General features: G+C 37.9%; 1 protein-coding gene across 8 annotated transcripts in view; it reads left to right on the forward strand.

Annotated features, from left to right (window-relative positions):
• Positions 1-15533, forward strand: part of LOC127449646 (tumor protein 63-like) — a 60758-nt gene that overhangs the window by 23436 nt on the left and 21789 nt on the right. For 6 of the 8 annotated variants that reach the window (XM_051713191.1, XM_051713190.1, XM_051713193.1 and 3 more), the window contains exon 4: positions 7995-8243. In XM_051713191.1, coding sequence (XP_051569151.1) covers positions 7995-8243 — 249 coding nt within the window. Of the gene's footprint in view, positions 1-2783; positions 2942-7994; positions 8244-15533 lie in introns of those variants that run through there. The other 2 variants (XM_051713189.1, XM_051713192.1) reach the window with 1 other exon arrangement.

The following is a 15533-nucleotide window of genomic DNA, read 5'->3' on the forward strand; positions in this document are numbered from 1 at the left end:
TCAGTTGCCTCCGTGTCTGGGACCGCCAATCCGCACATCTTATCACGTGGCTTGTTGAGCGCCTTACCCCGGAGACATAGCACGTGTGGAGACTTCACACTATTCTCTGCGGCACCCACGCACAACTCACCACGCACCCCACCAAGAGCGGACCACATTATAGTGACCACAAGGAGGTTACCCCATGTGACTCTACCCTCCCTAGCAACCAGGCCAATTTGGTTGCTTAGGAGACCTGGCTTGAGTCACTCAGCACACCCTGGATTTTAACTCGCGACTGGTAGTCAGCGTCTTTACTCGCTGAGCTACCCAGGCCCCCGTACAGTAGGCTGTTTTAAATAATAGTATACAAGACAGAATAAAAGCCTTTAATTTAGAAGGCCAGAGCAATGCCTACATTTTTAATTAATAAAGCCAGGATGCATATAACAATTGACCCTTTTCACAATTTTGAGTATGGAATATGTTTTTTTTTTTTATTAATGCCAAGGTAATATAGCACAAAGTATAGTGATATGAATATGCATTAAATAATAAAAACAATACAATATATATATATATATATATTTTGCCCTGCTAATAAAGGTGGAAATGCTTCACCAGAGTGGACATCTGATGTAGTCGTATGAAAGTCCATGCCACCCTGAAGCAAAAACTTTTTAGAGGCTTACTTCTCTTGACTGCAGTCGGTGCTATAATTTGTGATTGTTAGGTGGGTCGGGTTTAGGGATCCAGCCCTTTGTGACTATTGTCACCTGAGGCTGCCCCTTAATGCTGTCACCTCTGACCCCCATAGGGCACGTAAATATTTCAGCTAACCTCTCAGACGACCAAGAGTAGCTTGCCATGGAAGTGGAATACTGACTTTAAAAACATTTTTGTGATCTGTTCATAAAGCTACAGACAGCAATCGTAGCTCATATGAATCAAGAAAAAGCACACAAGTACACTGGAGGATGTACATTCATGTAACATTCATTCTTTTAAATGCACCCGTTCTTGTAACACACTGTAAAGTGCTCTACAGTTTGGTTGACTGGACTTTTGATAATTTAGTGTGCAGGTTTTCTTTCTTGCATGGGACATTGCATTATGCATGTACAGTATAATATGCACTATGAAATACATATTTAAGCAGTGTTTGAAATTTGTCTAAATGTAGAAATTCTTGCTGTGGTCAGCTTATTCACAAACTTGCAGTTCATTTAATAGTAGTACCCTACTGTGATTTTAGTGCCACAGCAATGAAGGCCTATTGTAGATTGGAGCCAATGTTTTTCTAAAGTAATTAGAAGTTTGTTTAGCTAACTCTAATTGCCCCCATCAAAAGAGCTCTAAATAACATCTACCCCAAGAAGGGTGCTGTGAGCTACTCTTTGAAGAATCTTAAAGCATACTGTGTGTGTTAGTTGTTATTAGTTTGAACATGCAACTTACAGAGCTAGGGTTGATGGTTGTTGTCAGGGGACAACGCTATACGGGTGTGTGTGGGGGGGGGGTCTACCACCCTTTGTAACACTAATACATGAAGTGGTAAGTGACGACTACAGGTTGAATTTTGCACATTTTCCATTACAACCACATAAAATATAGGTATGTTGAAAGCACAGTTTACTACTTGAAAGTTATTATTGCAAAGATCTGCAAAGAAGAGAGGATAATTAACATCAAATGCCAAACGCAACTGTGTAGCTACATTTTAAACATTTTTGATACCTTTAACAGTTTGCATTTATGATTTCATAAATTGCATGACTAGTTACTGAAACCTAGCAGTTATGTAGTCTGTAAACATTAGTAAATCAACCTGAAAAGAGATTTAATTCCCTTTCTTTCTTCACTATAATCTGATGGATCTTACACTAAGATCCTTTTTTACATTTAAATATTCACAAAGGAGTGGGTTGGTTCTCATCTGTCTGAAGCAACATTAGTGTGTTCAAAGCAAATCTACACCAGTCATCTCTGATATACAAGATGTCAACTGTAGACCTATTGTTTCTCATGAGACTGTCATAGGGCCATGCTAGAGGCTCTTTGAGTGGTGGAGAGGGGCTCATTATTATGCATATAGGGGCTATGAATGCTACTAGTGCAGGGAATTATGTGCTCTAAGGACATTGCAGAACTATAAAGAGGATTTCTTCTGCAAGACAGAATTATGTGTCTGTAGGCATAGTATTTCACAGTGCAGGTTTTTCATCAGCTGTCATCATGTCTTGAAATGTTAAATAATTAAAAAAAATATTTCAATACTTAAAAATATCAATCTATTATCTGTATAATTTAAAATACATTTTAAAAAAAACTTCAAATAAATCAATTAACTGGCTGACATCTATGTTGGAGCTAGTTTCATTGCTTGACACTTTAGATATTAATAATCACAATTCTGATTAATTAATTTTAATTAGTATGTGATTTACGTGATTTATTTATTTGTTAAAGTTTTTTGTTATTTCAAAATATTTCAAAAATGTTTGCTTGGCATTATTTCTGTTTCAATTTTTAAATGTGGAAAAACTAAAATGCATGCAATATTGAAACATGATCGCAATGAAATGAAATAGCTGCATGGGAATGCGCCTACATTTGGAGCATACTTTATGACATCTTAGGGTTAAATCTTAAAGGAAGAGCCAGAAGATGAGCAACACCTTCCACAAAAAGTAGGGTGTGGTATTGGACTCAGGTATTGGCCAGGTAATTTCTCAGGCCCTCCCTCTTTGTCCCCTGGTATATATGGCATTCCCATTGAAATCCTATAGAGACTTTAAGCTTGTCCCATTCACCTCTGTAGCCCACGTCACACTTTTAGGGGATAAAATCAGAAAAAGGGCTAATAATCCTGGAGTCTGTGGAGCAAACAGCGGCTGCACTGCTCAACCTCAGCGCCAATATGTTGTACCTGGAGACCAATCCACCCACATCCTACAGTGAGGTAAGGCCCGTGCGCTACCACTGTCCATCTGGAGATTATGCTGGTCCCTGTTCTAAATTTGGGGTTTTTAGGGAACCCTAATTTTTAGGGAGTAAATGGCAAAAGTGGCCTCAAAAGTAGGCCTGACAAAGGCATTGCAGAACATATTACGCACTTTCTCTTTTTTCTTTTTTATGGTTTTTACAAAAACATTTTAGGTGGTACTGTTACTGTTTGTGAATTTGTGGAGCTGTGATTTGCAAAGTTGGAATTTCTTATTTTTCTGTGTAAGTTTACCAAGTGCTGCAGATGTTGCCTAAACTTTGAGTAAAACCATTATTGAAATTTGAACTGTGAGAAATCATTTTACAATGGAGTTTGGTTGTGAAAAATCAGTAGTCCAAATAATATGTGTCTACAGATAAAAATCAATGTGTATTCCTTTAATGGTTTGCCTAGCTGCTGTTTTGTCTACGCTGTACCGCTCTCAGGTTGAGTCAGGGTATTTGGCAAATAATGGATTTGTCTTAGACGGTGAGACTGATAATCTTGTTTGTATAGAACAATGGGCTGTTATTTGGCAGTTTGTTTGAGAAAGTACTAATGGAGTTTACTTTTACCCTTAATATCACCGATTAAATGGTTACATATTGTATTGTTTCTGCAACTGCGCTTTAGTGTCCCAAAAATATTTAACGTCATTGCATTGCTGTATCAGGAAAGAAATAAAAAATGAAGTGATTTCTGAAAAATAATTTAAGTGAACGTAGTTGTTTGAGTGAGGTGAGACAATTCTCAATCATGCTTGAATTTTGTGTCGGTTTGCTTAAATGTTCATTAGAATAGTCATGTATAATAGTTATCAAATCTCAAAGGATTTAGTTGAACAGCAGCAATAGGTCCACTTGAATTCTTCTGGAACATTGACATTTGACCTCTTGATAAAATAGTGTATTAACATTTCTAACATTGTTAACATTTCTAATAAAATGTATTCTTTAAAGCATTTTTTTTTTTCCTTAAACGTTGCATAATTTTGTTGCATAAATTCAAAGAATTTTGAATTGTCAACAAAATGTTCATTCAGTATTTTTTTTATTTTTTTATTTCTATTTCAATAAAACACAACTTAAGTTTAAATGTTGAATGTTTTTCTTGAGTGGAAAAAGAGCCATTTAAGATCTGTCTGTTTGTTCTCCATTCCTTAATGGCAGGTGGTAGTTCAGTGTGTGACTTCAGAGCTGCCATTCTCTTGCACAGATTTGTTGTCAACACAACACCATCAGCTCAGAGACAAACCTGAGTGTTGGCAGAAACACAGTCCGGTCCTCACCCCCTCTCCCTTGTGTTTATAAAGCTGGCTATAGGTAACCAATCCACTGCTCAAACAGCTTTGATTAATGCTTTTAAATGCTCTGTCTCTCACTCTCTTTAATCATGGTAGGGGTTATGGCTCTGTAGATATGCATGTTTTGTGTTGTAACAGGAGACATGGAGGTAAAAGGAATTTAAGAGGAAAGGCTAGTAGTGTTTATGTAATTTACATCAGATGTGTTAAAATTATGGTTCAAATTTTGCATTTTTCTCCATCTAGTTGCATCTAAAGAGCTGTAGCTGTGGATAATTAACTCTTTGGTCATTTGAAAGTGGTGTTTGTCGTGGCCTTAAAGGTTTTTGCTTATTGAGAGGAGTTTGGCCCTTAAGATACGTCCATCGTTTTCTCATCAGAAAGATGGTTTCAGGTTAAACTCCCCCTCGTCTGTGTGATAGATTTTGGAGCCGCTTTGAAGAATGTGTTCATCAAAGTGATCTTGAGAAGTCTGGGAATTGTAATTGTTTTAACTGTGTTGGATACAGATACAATCATCTGCTCTGCCCAGCCCACTGGGTATGGAGTGCGTAAAGAATAAATCGAGCTCTTCCATCTAACCCACCTCTACCTTCCCCAATGTAGTGCTTAATGCTTTCTACCCCTGTGGTCACTCATCAAGGCCTCAAAGATGTTATCAACACCCAGCCTGGTTACAAAGTGCCCAGGTCACAGTAACACCCAGGAATGGCAGCCTTTTTTTTTTTTTTTTTTAAATCAGTGAAATTTACTTTTTTCTCTCTCTTCCACTGGTTTAATCTCACTATTCCAGTTTCTATCTACAGCCGAGGTTATGCATATTGGCCTGAAGCAGACTGCTCAAGCTTTCACCGGTATTATTAAAGGCTATCGGAACCGTCATGGACATTTGATTTACGGTTCTGCTAAGCATCCTCACATCCCAGGGACTTACTCTCCAAGGAGGCTATAAACAGGGTGGTATTTTTAAGAGCAGCTAAAGCAGTTGTTAGATGGTTGTTGCACTAGGGAGGAATATTATTTGATCATAAGATACAAGAAAAATAGTTTCTCACTTTTCACATTTTGATGAAATGTGAACTCATTTAAAATGCTAATTGAAAGTTATTAACATTGCATCCTTTAACATTATTGAAGTACTACTTAAGAATTGAGAAGTTTCCTGGGTAGTTTCCCATATGTATTTGTGACTTGTACTGTATGTTAAAATATGTCACTCAGTGCACGTGCCTCGTTTAGTTAACATCATCCATTTTTATTTTTGTATAAACATCTGAGCATTTTGCATGAGATCAGCATTTGCAACTGGATGGATGTGGGATGTTGTACATTTCATATAATTCATTTATATACAGTTTTCATTTCAGTTAATATATTGTATATATATATATATATATTCAGTTTTTAATTTAATTCAGTTTATTATATATACATTTTTGCAATACATATTGTTCCAAAGCAGCTTTATTTTTTTATTTTTTTAAATAAATAAATACAAAATGTTATAGGCCCACTATACAATGTCAGTTATTTTTTTATTCTGTGACTTTGTAACAATTAACAGGCTATTACGGATTGTGCAGTCTATTCCAAAAACTAAATTATTATAATTAAAAATCTCAGTGAAGTCCACCCCAACTCGATTTCTAAAGTTTTCAATGTTTTTGTTGTTGTTGTCGTTGTTGTTTCATTTAAAATGAATGCTCATGTACTGCTAATGGCTGTACGTAGATGGAACACTCCCTTTCACCTCCATAATAGGATCAGACTTTCAGGGTGATTTGCTTAGCCTTACTGTCTCTAAAAGATTCCATTTTGTCCTAATTGCTCCATTGTGGAGAAGTGTGTGTGTGTGTGTGTGTGTGTGTGTGTGTGTGTGTGTGTGTGTTTGAGAAGCACTGTTGAGGCTGCAGGGTACAGCTCTAGTGTTTAGGTCTTCTTTGTGAGTGTGTATGTGCGTCTGCTCTTACAATACACTTCTTTTCATACTGTACACCTACCAACCTGGTCTATTGTTCCTTCAGACAGGCTCTTAAAAGCCTGAGACTCATTGTTTCCAGGAGGCTGAGCAGACTCGTGGCACACACACACATCGCCTGTCTGTACATCGCAAAATGTCCTTCTCTCTCTCTATCCCCCACGACACTGTTAGGAAGGTATGCTGAAGTCAGGGAAGTGACCCACTCCCAGGAGTACATGTGCACAAAACAGTGTTTTTTTTTTTTTTTTTTTCGTTTCTCTCAAGACGTGCTTGACTTTGAGATTCACTCAGGCCACCAGCAGCACCAGGACAATTTTATCTGTCTGTGATGAGAACAGAGAGGGAAAGAGAGACAAGAAAAGATAGAGAAAGGGGATAAGTGTGCAAGCTGGACAGCTGTCTCCGTCCATACCTGAAATAAACAAGGGACCCGGTTGAGATTAATGACGGTCTAAAGAGCCACACAACCATGGCACCTCATCCAGGAATGTGGCGTGTATAAATGGAAAGGAATGGACAGGGTGGCTAAAGGAGTGGGGCTGGAAAAGGCTGGCTTAACTCCAGAACATTCTTCCTTCTCTCATTTTAATTCCTCTCTGCGCCTTCACAGGAAGAGGGCAACAGGAGTCATGTGAACTGTGTATCGCCCATTCACTGCTCGTCCCCCTCCACCTCCATTTGTTTTTAATGCATCCTCTGATTCATTTATTGCCGTCTTCATTCATTTCCATGGACCGCTTGTTTCATCAACAAGATTAAGTCATTAAAGTGGGATGATGACTTAATTGGACTTCAATTTTATGGTTGTTTACACATTGTCTTAACAGTAGCAATTTCATAACCATAAATAATACTTTGAACAAGCTGACGTCTATCCATTGGTATGATTAACCTGCACTGAAGCTTCAGGGGAACTGAATTGTTTTAGTTCAATTCAATATTTGTTTTTGCTCTGAGTGACAAGTTGAAGACAAAAAGTAGATCAAAGAAATATAGTACCTGTTAGATACTGTTAGGTTGCACATGATAGCAGTAATCTGCAATTATTACCTCAAGGATCTACTTCCATTTGATAAAACGTATAAAAAATATTTTAGTTTGTGTAACTTGTCGGGTTGATTTGTGGGCTAACTTTTTAGTGGTGGAAATATGGATGTTGGATTCCAAACGTATGCAATGACAGACATTTGAAACATTGCTAATTGATTTGACTTTAATATTTTAGATGTGGTAATATTTTGACAGAACTCTTGAGAAACATTTGAATGAGAGAATAACTGAAAATTAATATTCAGTAAAATCTAAATTTTTATACAATGTGTCCATTTCTAGGAACTCAGTTCTTGTGGAAATCCTCCTCATTTGCATGGTTGACATCCTTGAGTCCCTTACAGTACAGGACATTTACTCTTACACAAGTACATGGACAGGGCCATTTGATAAACAGTTTGTTAAAGAGAATAACCTCTTGGGTCATAATTCTTCCTGACTTACACATACAAAGGCTTCTTTAAGTCAAGCCAAGCGCTATGAAGATCTTCTGGTTCTCTAAGCCCACCATTTCATCATAGCCTAATGTATTAACATCAGAAGAAGCTGTATTGTGGCAACAACCCATTAATGTTTTGATTAATATTAGCTCTTTGTTCACGTGGCACTGCTAATACCATATCATTTGGTTCCACCAGTGAAACACATGAAAAGACATATGTTTATATGGCCTGTTTTCTCTATTTTTCTTCTAGCCACAGTACACAAGCCTGGGGCTCCTCAATAGCATGGATCAGAATGGTGGTTCCACCTCTACCAGCCCCTACAACAACGATCATTCTCAGAACAATGTTACGGCCCCATCACCCTATGCCCAGCCCAGTTCCACCTTTGAGGCCCTGTCTCCATCACCTGCCATCCCATCAAACACAGACTATGCTGGTCCACACACCTTCGATGTGTCCTTCCAGCAGTCCAGCACAGCCAAATCAGCCACCTGGACGGTAAGACGGTGTTTGTGTGTATGTTTGACATTTGAAAAGGCCTATACGGAATCTGTACATTCAGAATTCTGCACAAAAACTCCAATTTTTTACATATATATTTTTGCTAATTTTGTATAATTTTATATGTTAAGACTGCGGTAATCTAAATTCAGTTTAACCCATTAGCATCACTTTTATCCTCATTTTACTATATTTATGACCATTTAGGTCCAAAATCAGTGAAGAAAATGCCTATATATATATATATATATATATATATATATATATATATATATCACACACACACACACACACACACACACACACACACAGTGCATCCGGAAAGTATTCACAGCGCTTCACTTTTTCCACATTTTGTTATGTTACAGCCTTATTCCAAAATGAATTAAATTCATTATTTTCCTCAAAATTCTACAAACAATACCCCATAACGACAACGTGAAAGAAGTTTGTTTGAAATCTTTGCAAATTTATTAAAAATAAAAAACGAAAAAAAATTACATGTACATAAGTATTCACAGCCATTGCCATGACACTAAAAATTGAGCTCAGGTGCATCTTGTTTCCACTGATCATCATTGAGATGTTTCTGCAACTTGATTGGAGTCCACCTGTGGTAAATTCAGTTGATTGGACATGATTTGGAAAGGCACACACCTGTCTATATAAGGTCCCACAGTTAACAGTGCATGTCAGAGCACAAACCAAGCCATGAAGTCCAAGGAATTGTCTGTAGACCTCCGAGACAGGATTGTATCGAGGCACAGATCTGGGGAAGGGTACAGAAAAATGTCTGCAGCATTGAAGGTCCCAATGTGCAAAGTGGCCTCCATCATCCGTAAATGGAAGAAGTTTGGAACCACCAGGACTCTTCCTAGAGCTGGCCGCCTGGCCAAACTGAGCGAGGAGAAGGGCCTTAGTCAGGGAGGTGACCAAGAACCCGATGGTCATTCTGACAGAGCTCCAGCATTTCTCTGTGGAGAGAGGAGAACCTTCCAGAAGAACAACCATCTCTGCAGCACTCCACCAATCAGGCCTGTATGGTAGAGTGGCCAGATGGAAGCCACTCCTCCGTAAAAGGCACATGACAGCCAGCCTGGAGTTTGCCAAAAGGCACCTGAAGGACTCTCAGACCATGAGAAACAAAGATTGAACTCTTTGGCCTAAATGGCAAGCGTCATGTCTGGAGGAAACCAGGCACCGCTCATCACCTGGCCAATACCATCCCTACAGTGAAGCATGGTGGTGGCAGCATCATGCTGTGGGGATATTTTTCAGCAGCAGGAACTGGGAGACTAGTCAGGATCGAGGGAAAGATGAATGCAGCAATGTACAGAGACATCCTTGATGAAAACCTGCTCCAGAGCGCTCTGGAACTCAGACTGAGGAGAAGGTTCATCTTCCAACAGGACAACGACCCTAAGCACACAGCCAAGATAACGAAAGAGTGGCTCCGGGACAACTCTGTGAATGTCCTTGAGTGGCCAAGCCAGAGCCCAGACTTTAACCCAATTGATCATCTCTGGAGAGATCTGAAAATGGCTGTGCACCGACGCTCCCCATCCAACCTGATGGAGCTTGAGAGGTCCTGCAAAGAAGAATGGGAGAAACTGCCCAAAAATAGGTGTGCCAAGCTTGTAGCATCATACTCGAAAAGACTTGAGGCTGTAATTGTTGCCAAAGGTGCTTCAACAAAGTATTGAGCAAAGGCTGTGAATACTTATGTTCATGTGTTTTTTTTTTTTTTTTTTTTTTTCTTTCTTTTTCTTTTTTTATTTTATTTTTTTTTTATTTTTATTTTAAATAAATTTGCAAAGATTTCAAACAAGCTTCTTTCACGTTGTCATTATGGGGTATTGTTTGTAGAATTGAGGAAAATAATGAATTTAATCCATTTTGGAATAAGGCTGTAACATAACAAAATGTGGAAAAAGTGAAGAGCTGTGAATACTTTCCGGATGCACTGTGTGTATATATATATGTCTTTTTTTTTTTTTAAGCTGCAGATTCTGTCTGGGCCAGTATATACAGTACTGTGCAGATTTTTTTGCAGTGGTGAAAATGTTCTTTAGTATGGATTTTTCAAAAATAATGTTGTGAGTATTTTTTTAACAATTAATTTTATGCAAAGTGCAGTAAACATAAAAATTATTAAATCAATATTTGGTGTGACCACCATATGCCTTTAAAACAGCACCAATTCTCCTACGTAGTGGAAGATGGGGAAAGATGCCCCCCTTAAGAACAGTGTGCATTTACAGCTAAATTGTAACATATTTAGAGATGAGTTTAGCATGTGTAGGATCATGATGAATCATCTGACATATTATTGGGGGAAATAAATAGAAACATTTGCTAATTTAGTTTTTATAACACAAAAAATGGGTCACCTTGCCCCAATACTGGGGTAAGACCCCTTACCTGGGGACAAGAAGGCCCCTGGGGCAGACGTATCCCATCTTATTTTTACAGAATATATAAAATACATCTGATATTATTTGTAATTATTTGTTTTTTGTGATTAATATAAAATACTAAATAAAATATTCTGTCAATTGATGCATTTTGAAAATTTATTTGAATAATTGAATATTGACTAACAAATCAAATAACAGAATCCCATTCAAAGAGATATCTGAATTACACTATACCATTCTATGGATTAAGTATATATTTTTATGTGAAGGGATGTTATAATAGCAATAAACTATGAGACCAGATTGAATGATTCCACTCTAAAGGTTATGGTGAATAATAAACCTGTTTGAAATGTACATCTAATTAATGGAATTATTAAATTATAACTTAATCATAAATAAACAAATAAAAAAAACAACATCCCACTGGGGGCCTTCTGCCCCAATTCTGAGGGGGGCATCTTAACCCAAGGGTCTAACTTTAACTTTTTTCAAAATAAAATCATGTCCAAAATAAAAGTATGTCCAAAATTCCTCCATTAATAAATAGACATTAAACATTTTAATATCCAACATAAAATAAATTCATGATCACTATTAACCAATGACAAAAAATGAGATAATTTAATTTCAAAACTGTTCAGATGGTATAAATCTCACAAATGTTGATGTTCAGATTAAAGGTCACGATTAATGTAATGAGATGATGAGATGAAATTATTGTCATCTATGTTCAAGGAAAATTAAAGGTGGCAGGACATCTTACCTTTGGGGGCATCTTCCCCCATCTTCCCTTACACTTGTGCACAATTTTTCAAGGTTGTTGGCAGATAGGTTGTTCCAAGCATCTTGGAGAAATTGCCACAGTTCTATGTATGGTATTTAAATTGTGTCAGTTGCTTCAGTCTCTTCATGTAATCCCAGACTGACTCAATGATGTTGAGATCCGGGCTCTGTTGGGGCCATACCATCTGTTTCAGGGCTCCTTTTTTTCTTATTCTTTTGGCAAAGCTAACCTTAATCTTAAGAAAAATGTTTTTGTGAAATATCTAATTTGCCTAAGACTTTTGCATAGTACTGTACATGAAACAGCATTTAATAAATTAATCTACACAGCAACACGTAGAGTGGTGGTTTCGCTTACACTAATATTAAGCAAATAGGATTTTACACAACTATGAGTAAAACCCATTGATACCATTGCCATAGAAGAAATTTCTATAAACTTTTGTTCAGATAACCGTTATTTATGGTGTTAGGGATTAGGGACAAATCAGTAAGGTAGTAGTATAGAAAGGTTAGTGTGTAGCCTCTTCAACCTATATTGGGGTTAAGTGTCTGACTTTAGGGCAACAACTACATTTTTCTGCACCAGGAAATTGGACCATCTGTCCTCCGGTCAGACAAACTCCCATCTATACTTGCCCTTTGTCTTTTAATCTGTGTGATTTTGTGTATGGGAATATGTATTGTAGTTTTGCTATGTTGTACAAGGACAAAGACTCAGTGATGTATTCATTAAAGCAACTGATTTCTGCTGTCAAGGGTAGATCTTCCTCCAGAAGGAATAGTAGTTTTTTTTAATCTGCCTCATCTCAGCTTTAGGCACTTCTGTGATCTATATGAAAGTTGTCAGTTACAGAACTCCACCTGGCTGAGGAAAAAAGGCCCCATAGGTGTAAACTGGCCTGTCTTATTGCAGAATGAAATACTTGCTGTGAGACTCAAGGTGGGCTGAAGCTTTCAGCCTGGAAAACAGAGCATTCTTTCAAAGTGCAATGACCCTTTCAGTTAACATATCTTGTGGGACTCAATAAAGAGCCACATATTCATATGCACTTTTGGAGTTACATGCTCTTTTTCCCTTTTGTGATGTATACGGTCCACCTGCAATTATTTATTATAATTAAAATAGAATACATTTTCCGAAAGAAGGCACATTTTTTCTAAAATAGGCCCATGACTGACCCCTGCGGGTGAGTTACTTGCTCGCGCATTGTGGCGTTTTTTTGGATAAACCGCTATTTTGTCCACATGCATCAGTGAGCAATACAGTAGCGGTGTGACTGTCACTTTGTTTTGACGAGATAGGTGTCACCTCTTGACAGAGGTGACTTAACTGACTAAACCCGCTAGTCTAGTTTTAGTGGCACGGGGACGGTCCCAACTGTACAGCTCTACCCGTGCATCATTGCATTGTGCATGCACTGTTATTCTGGAGTCTGTCAGACAAAAGTATAAAAAAATCTGACTTTTGGAAGAACAATGCACCCTTGCGGTTTCTAGCTTGTACTAATCCTTCAATTACGGCTTTCGTCAATTACCGCAGGGTATAGTTCTAATGATAAACGTCTCACACCATTTCCTCTGTATTCCCCCAGTATTGAATGTTAACAATAAAAACAACACAGTTAAGTCCTCTTGCACAAAATGTGATTAATTGCTATCAAAGCTAACTGAATTTGCATGGATTTTATGCCATTTAATCACAGACACCAACATATTGGTGAGATAAAAGAATATCATTATTTTATAGCAACTGATTCCATTTTAAACCAATGTCTCTTTAATCTCATATTTGGCTAATTGTGGTCTTGACAAACCAGTGAGTCAGTTAATGTGGTAATGCTGTCTCACATCTTTGAGTAAACAAGTTGAGCAAAGATTGGTTTGTGAGACAGTCCCTTAGTGCTTATTGGCTACAGTGAAGTGTGGGATTGTGACATTTACCCTATTCCCACAACAGCCCTTGTCATCCTTACTCCTTCTCTAGCACAACAGCAGTTGTTAGACACCTGACTGTACTTAGACAAGAGTTCTGGGTGTGAGAAAGACACCACACCCTGGTAGCCTCATTTAAGACTTTCAGACTCATTCATATTTCCATTTCTCACACTCCACAGTGCTTTGAATACAATCATCAGTAAATGATTGCCCAGCAGGATTTAAATGTGCAAGGACAGTGTTAACAATTCAGCAACATGAGAAGTATTTCTCTATATTCTGTATGAAAGAAGTTGCACTCTGTATCCCCTTGGGGGCCATTCACTGAATGCATTATTGTGCTAAAAAATAACAAGATGCAGCGAAAAAATATAACAGAACTCGGGGGCCTCAAGAAACAGTTTTAAAAGTTTTGAAACTGCATCTAAAAATGCGGTGATCCTGTGCAAGATGCTGATAAAACTGCGAGAGTGTAAAAAATGGCCATTTGGCGCATATTTCCATAAAATTATTATTATTATATTTTTAAATAAAAAAAACAGTGCAGACGGAAGAAAAAAACTAATCCGGTGTCAACGGCCCTTAGAGAATTGTGTATTCTATTCGAAACCTGTTTTTTGGTGTGACCTGTAGACTCTTTGCAACACCTGTATCCCACAAATGTATTCCATACTGAATTCAATCTCATCCTAGCTTCAGTGACACACACCCACTTACACATTTCCTGGTATTGCATGCTACCACTCCTCATTTATGGGAATGCTTTTGCAATCCTGCTTTTCTCTCTGTTGATGTCAATGATAAGACAAACCATACACCTCATATTTGTTAGTTTGCTTTCAGTTTTCAGAGCAAACCCGTCCCCTCTATCATTTTCATTTGGTATTTAATGTTGTTTAAGAGTAAAGTCTTCCATTTGCATTTCACTGTCAACATATTAATTGTTCAGCATACCCTATGTTTTGTTTGTCTGTTGGTTCACCTTTATAGTATGTTGTGACCAGTGGTGTAGTAGTGTCTGAAGACCCAATCAAAAACTAGTATTTTACAAAGTCTAATTGCATAAGTTAAATTTAAATGTGTGTGTGTGTGTGTGTGTGTGTATATATATATATATATATATATATATATATATATATATATATATATATATATATATATATATATATCTGTATGTGTATATGTATATATGTATTTACGTTTAGCAGGGAAATACATTTACAGCACAAATTATTGTTATGCCATGGATGCTTGTGCATCAGCATTAGACGCTGGAAATGTCCCACCTCTTACTGAAGTGGAAAATATGATTGGTAGCAAATATTCAATCACATCTGAAATGAATGTTCTGATCGGTGGATCAGATTAGTCAGACTGTCTGTCTAGGCTAATTCCATCAGTTGCGCTCCCACCTCTCACAGCTCCGTGCGCGTTTAGAGAGAATCTCTGCACAATTCGCTCAACTGTGCTGCGGCATCACGTTAGTAGATTGAAAGTTCTGGGTCTTTGTCCTGGCGGCCATACGTATCATCACTTATTTTAGGTGGGCATATGCAAAGTCCTAAGAAAGAGAAGTGGGCATACAGCGGATGCCTGTGTATGCCCTAGACTACACTACTGGCCGTGACCAAAGGAATGTGACCACTGGAGCACTCTCCAGGAGTTGTTGTCTCAAAAAGAGAGCTAGGGATTAGACGAATGGATCAATAATATTCGTGTAAATACTTCATGTTTTTCCTCTGAACCCTACAGTGCCAAAGGGGCTGCTCCCTACTCAATGAGTAAAGCTTGTCGACTGCATCTCTCATAATGCCGCAGGACAAGGAGATGAGAACAAGGATAGAGAATGGGGAGGTTGGGAGAGGACAGAAGCACTCAAAGAGACGAGTATTCCAGTGAAAGGTAGCAAGATACAACTTGTCCCTGGAACATCTGCAGGCCCATCCCACGCCTCGTGAGATGGAGCTGAGACTTGCTTATGTCAAGGAGCCTGTTGAGACTCGTCAGACACTGCCACGTATAGCCCTAAAACCTACAGCAAACACAGGAAAGAAGAAAGAAAAGGGAAAAAATCTGAGGTTGAAAGATTTTTATGATAGGGAAATTAATTATTTAAATTAATTAAATAATAAGAATGGTGTTTCTG

The sequence above is a fragment of the Myxocyprinus asiaticus genome, chromosome 12, assembly GCF_019703515.2.
Source record: "Myxocyprinus asiaticus isolate MX2 ecotype Aquarium Trade chromosome 12, UBuf_Myxa_2, whole genome shotgun sequence".
NCBI classification, from domain to species: Eukaryota; Metazoa; Chordata; class Actinopteri; order Cypriniformes; family Catostomidae; genus Myxocyprinus; species Myxocyprinus asiaticus.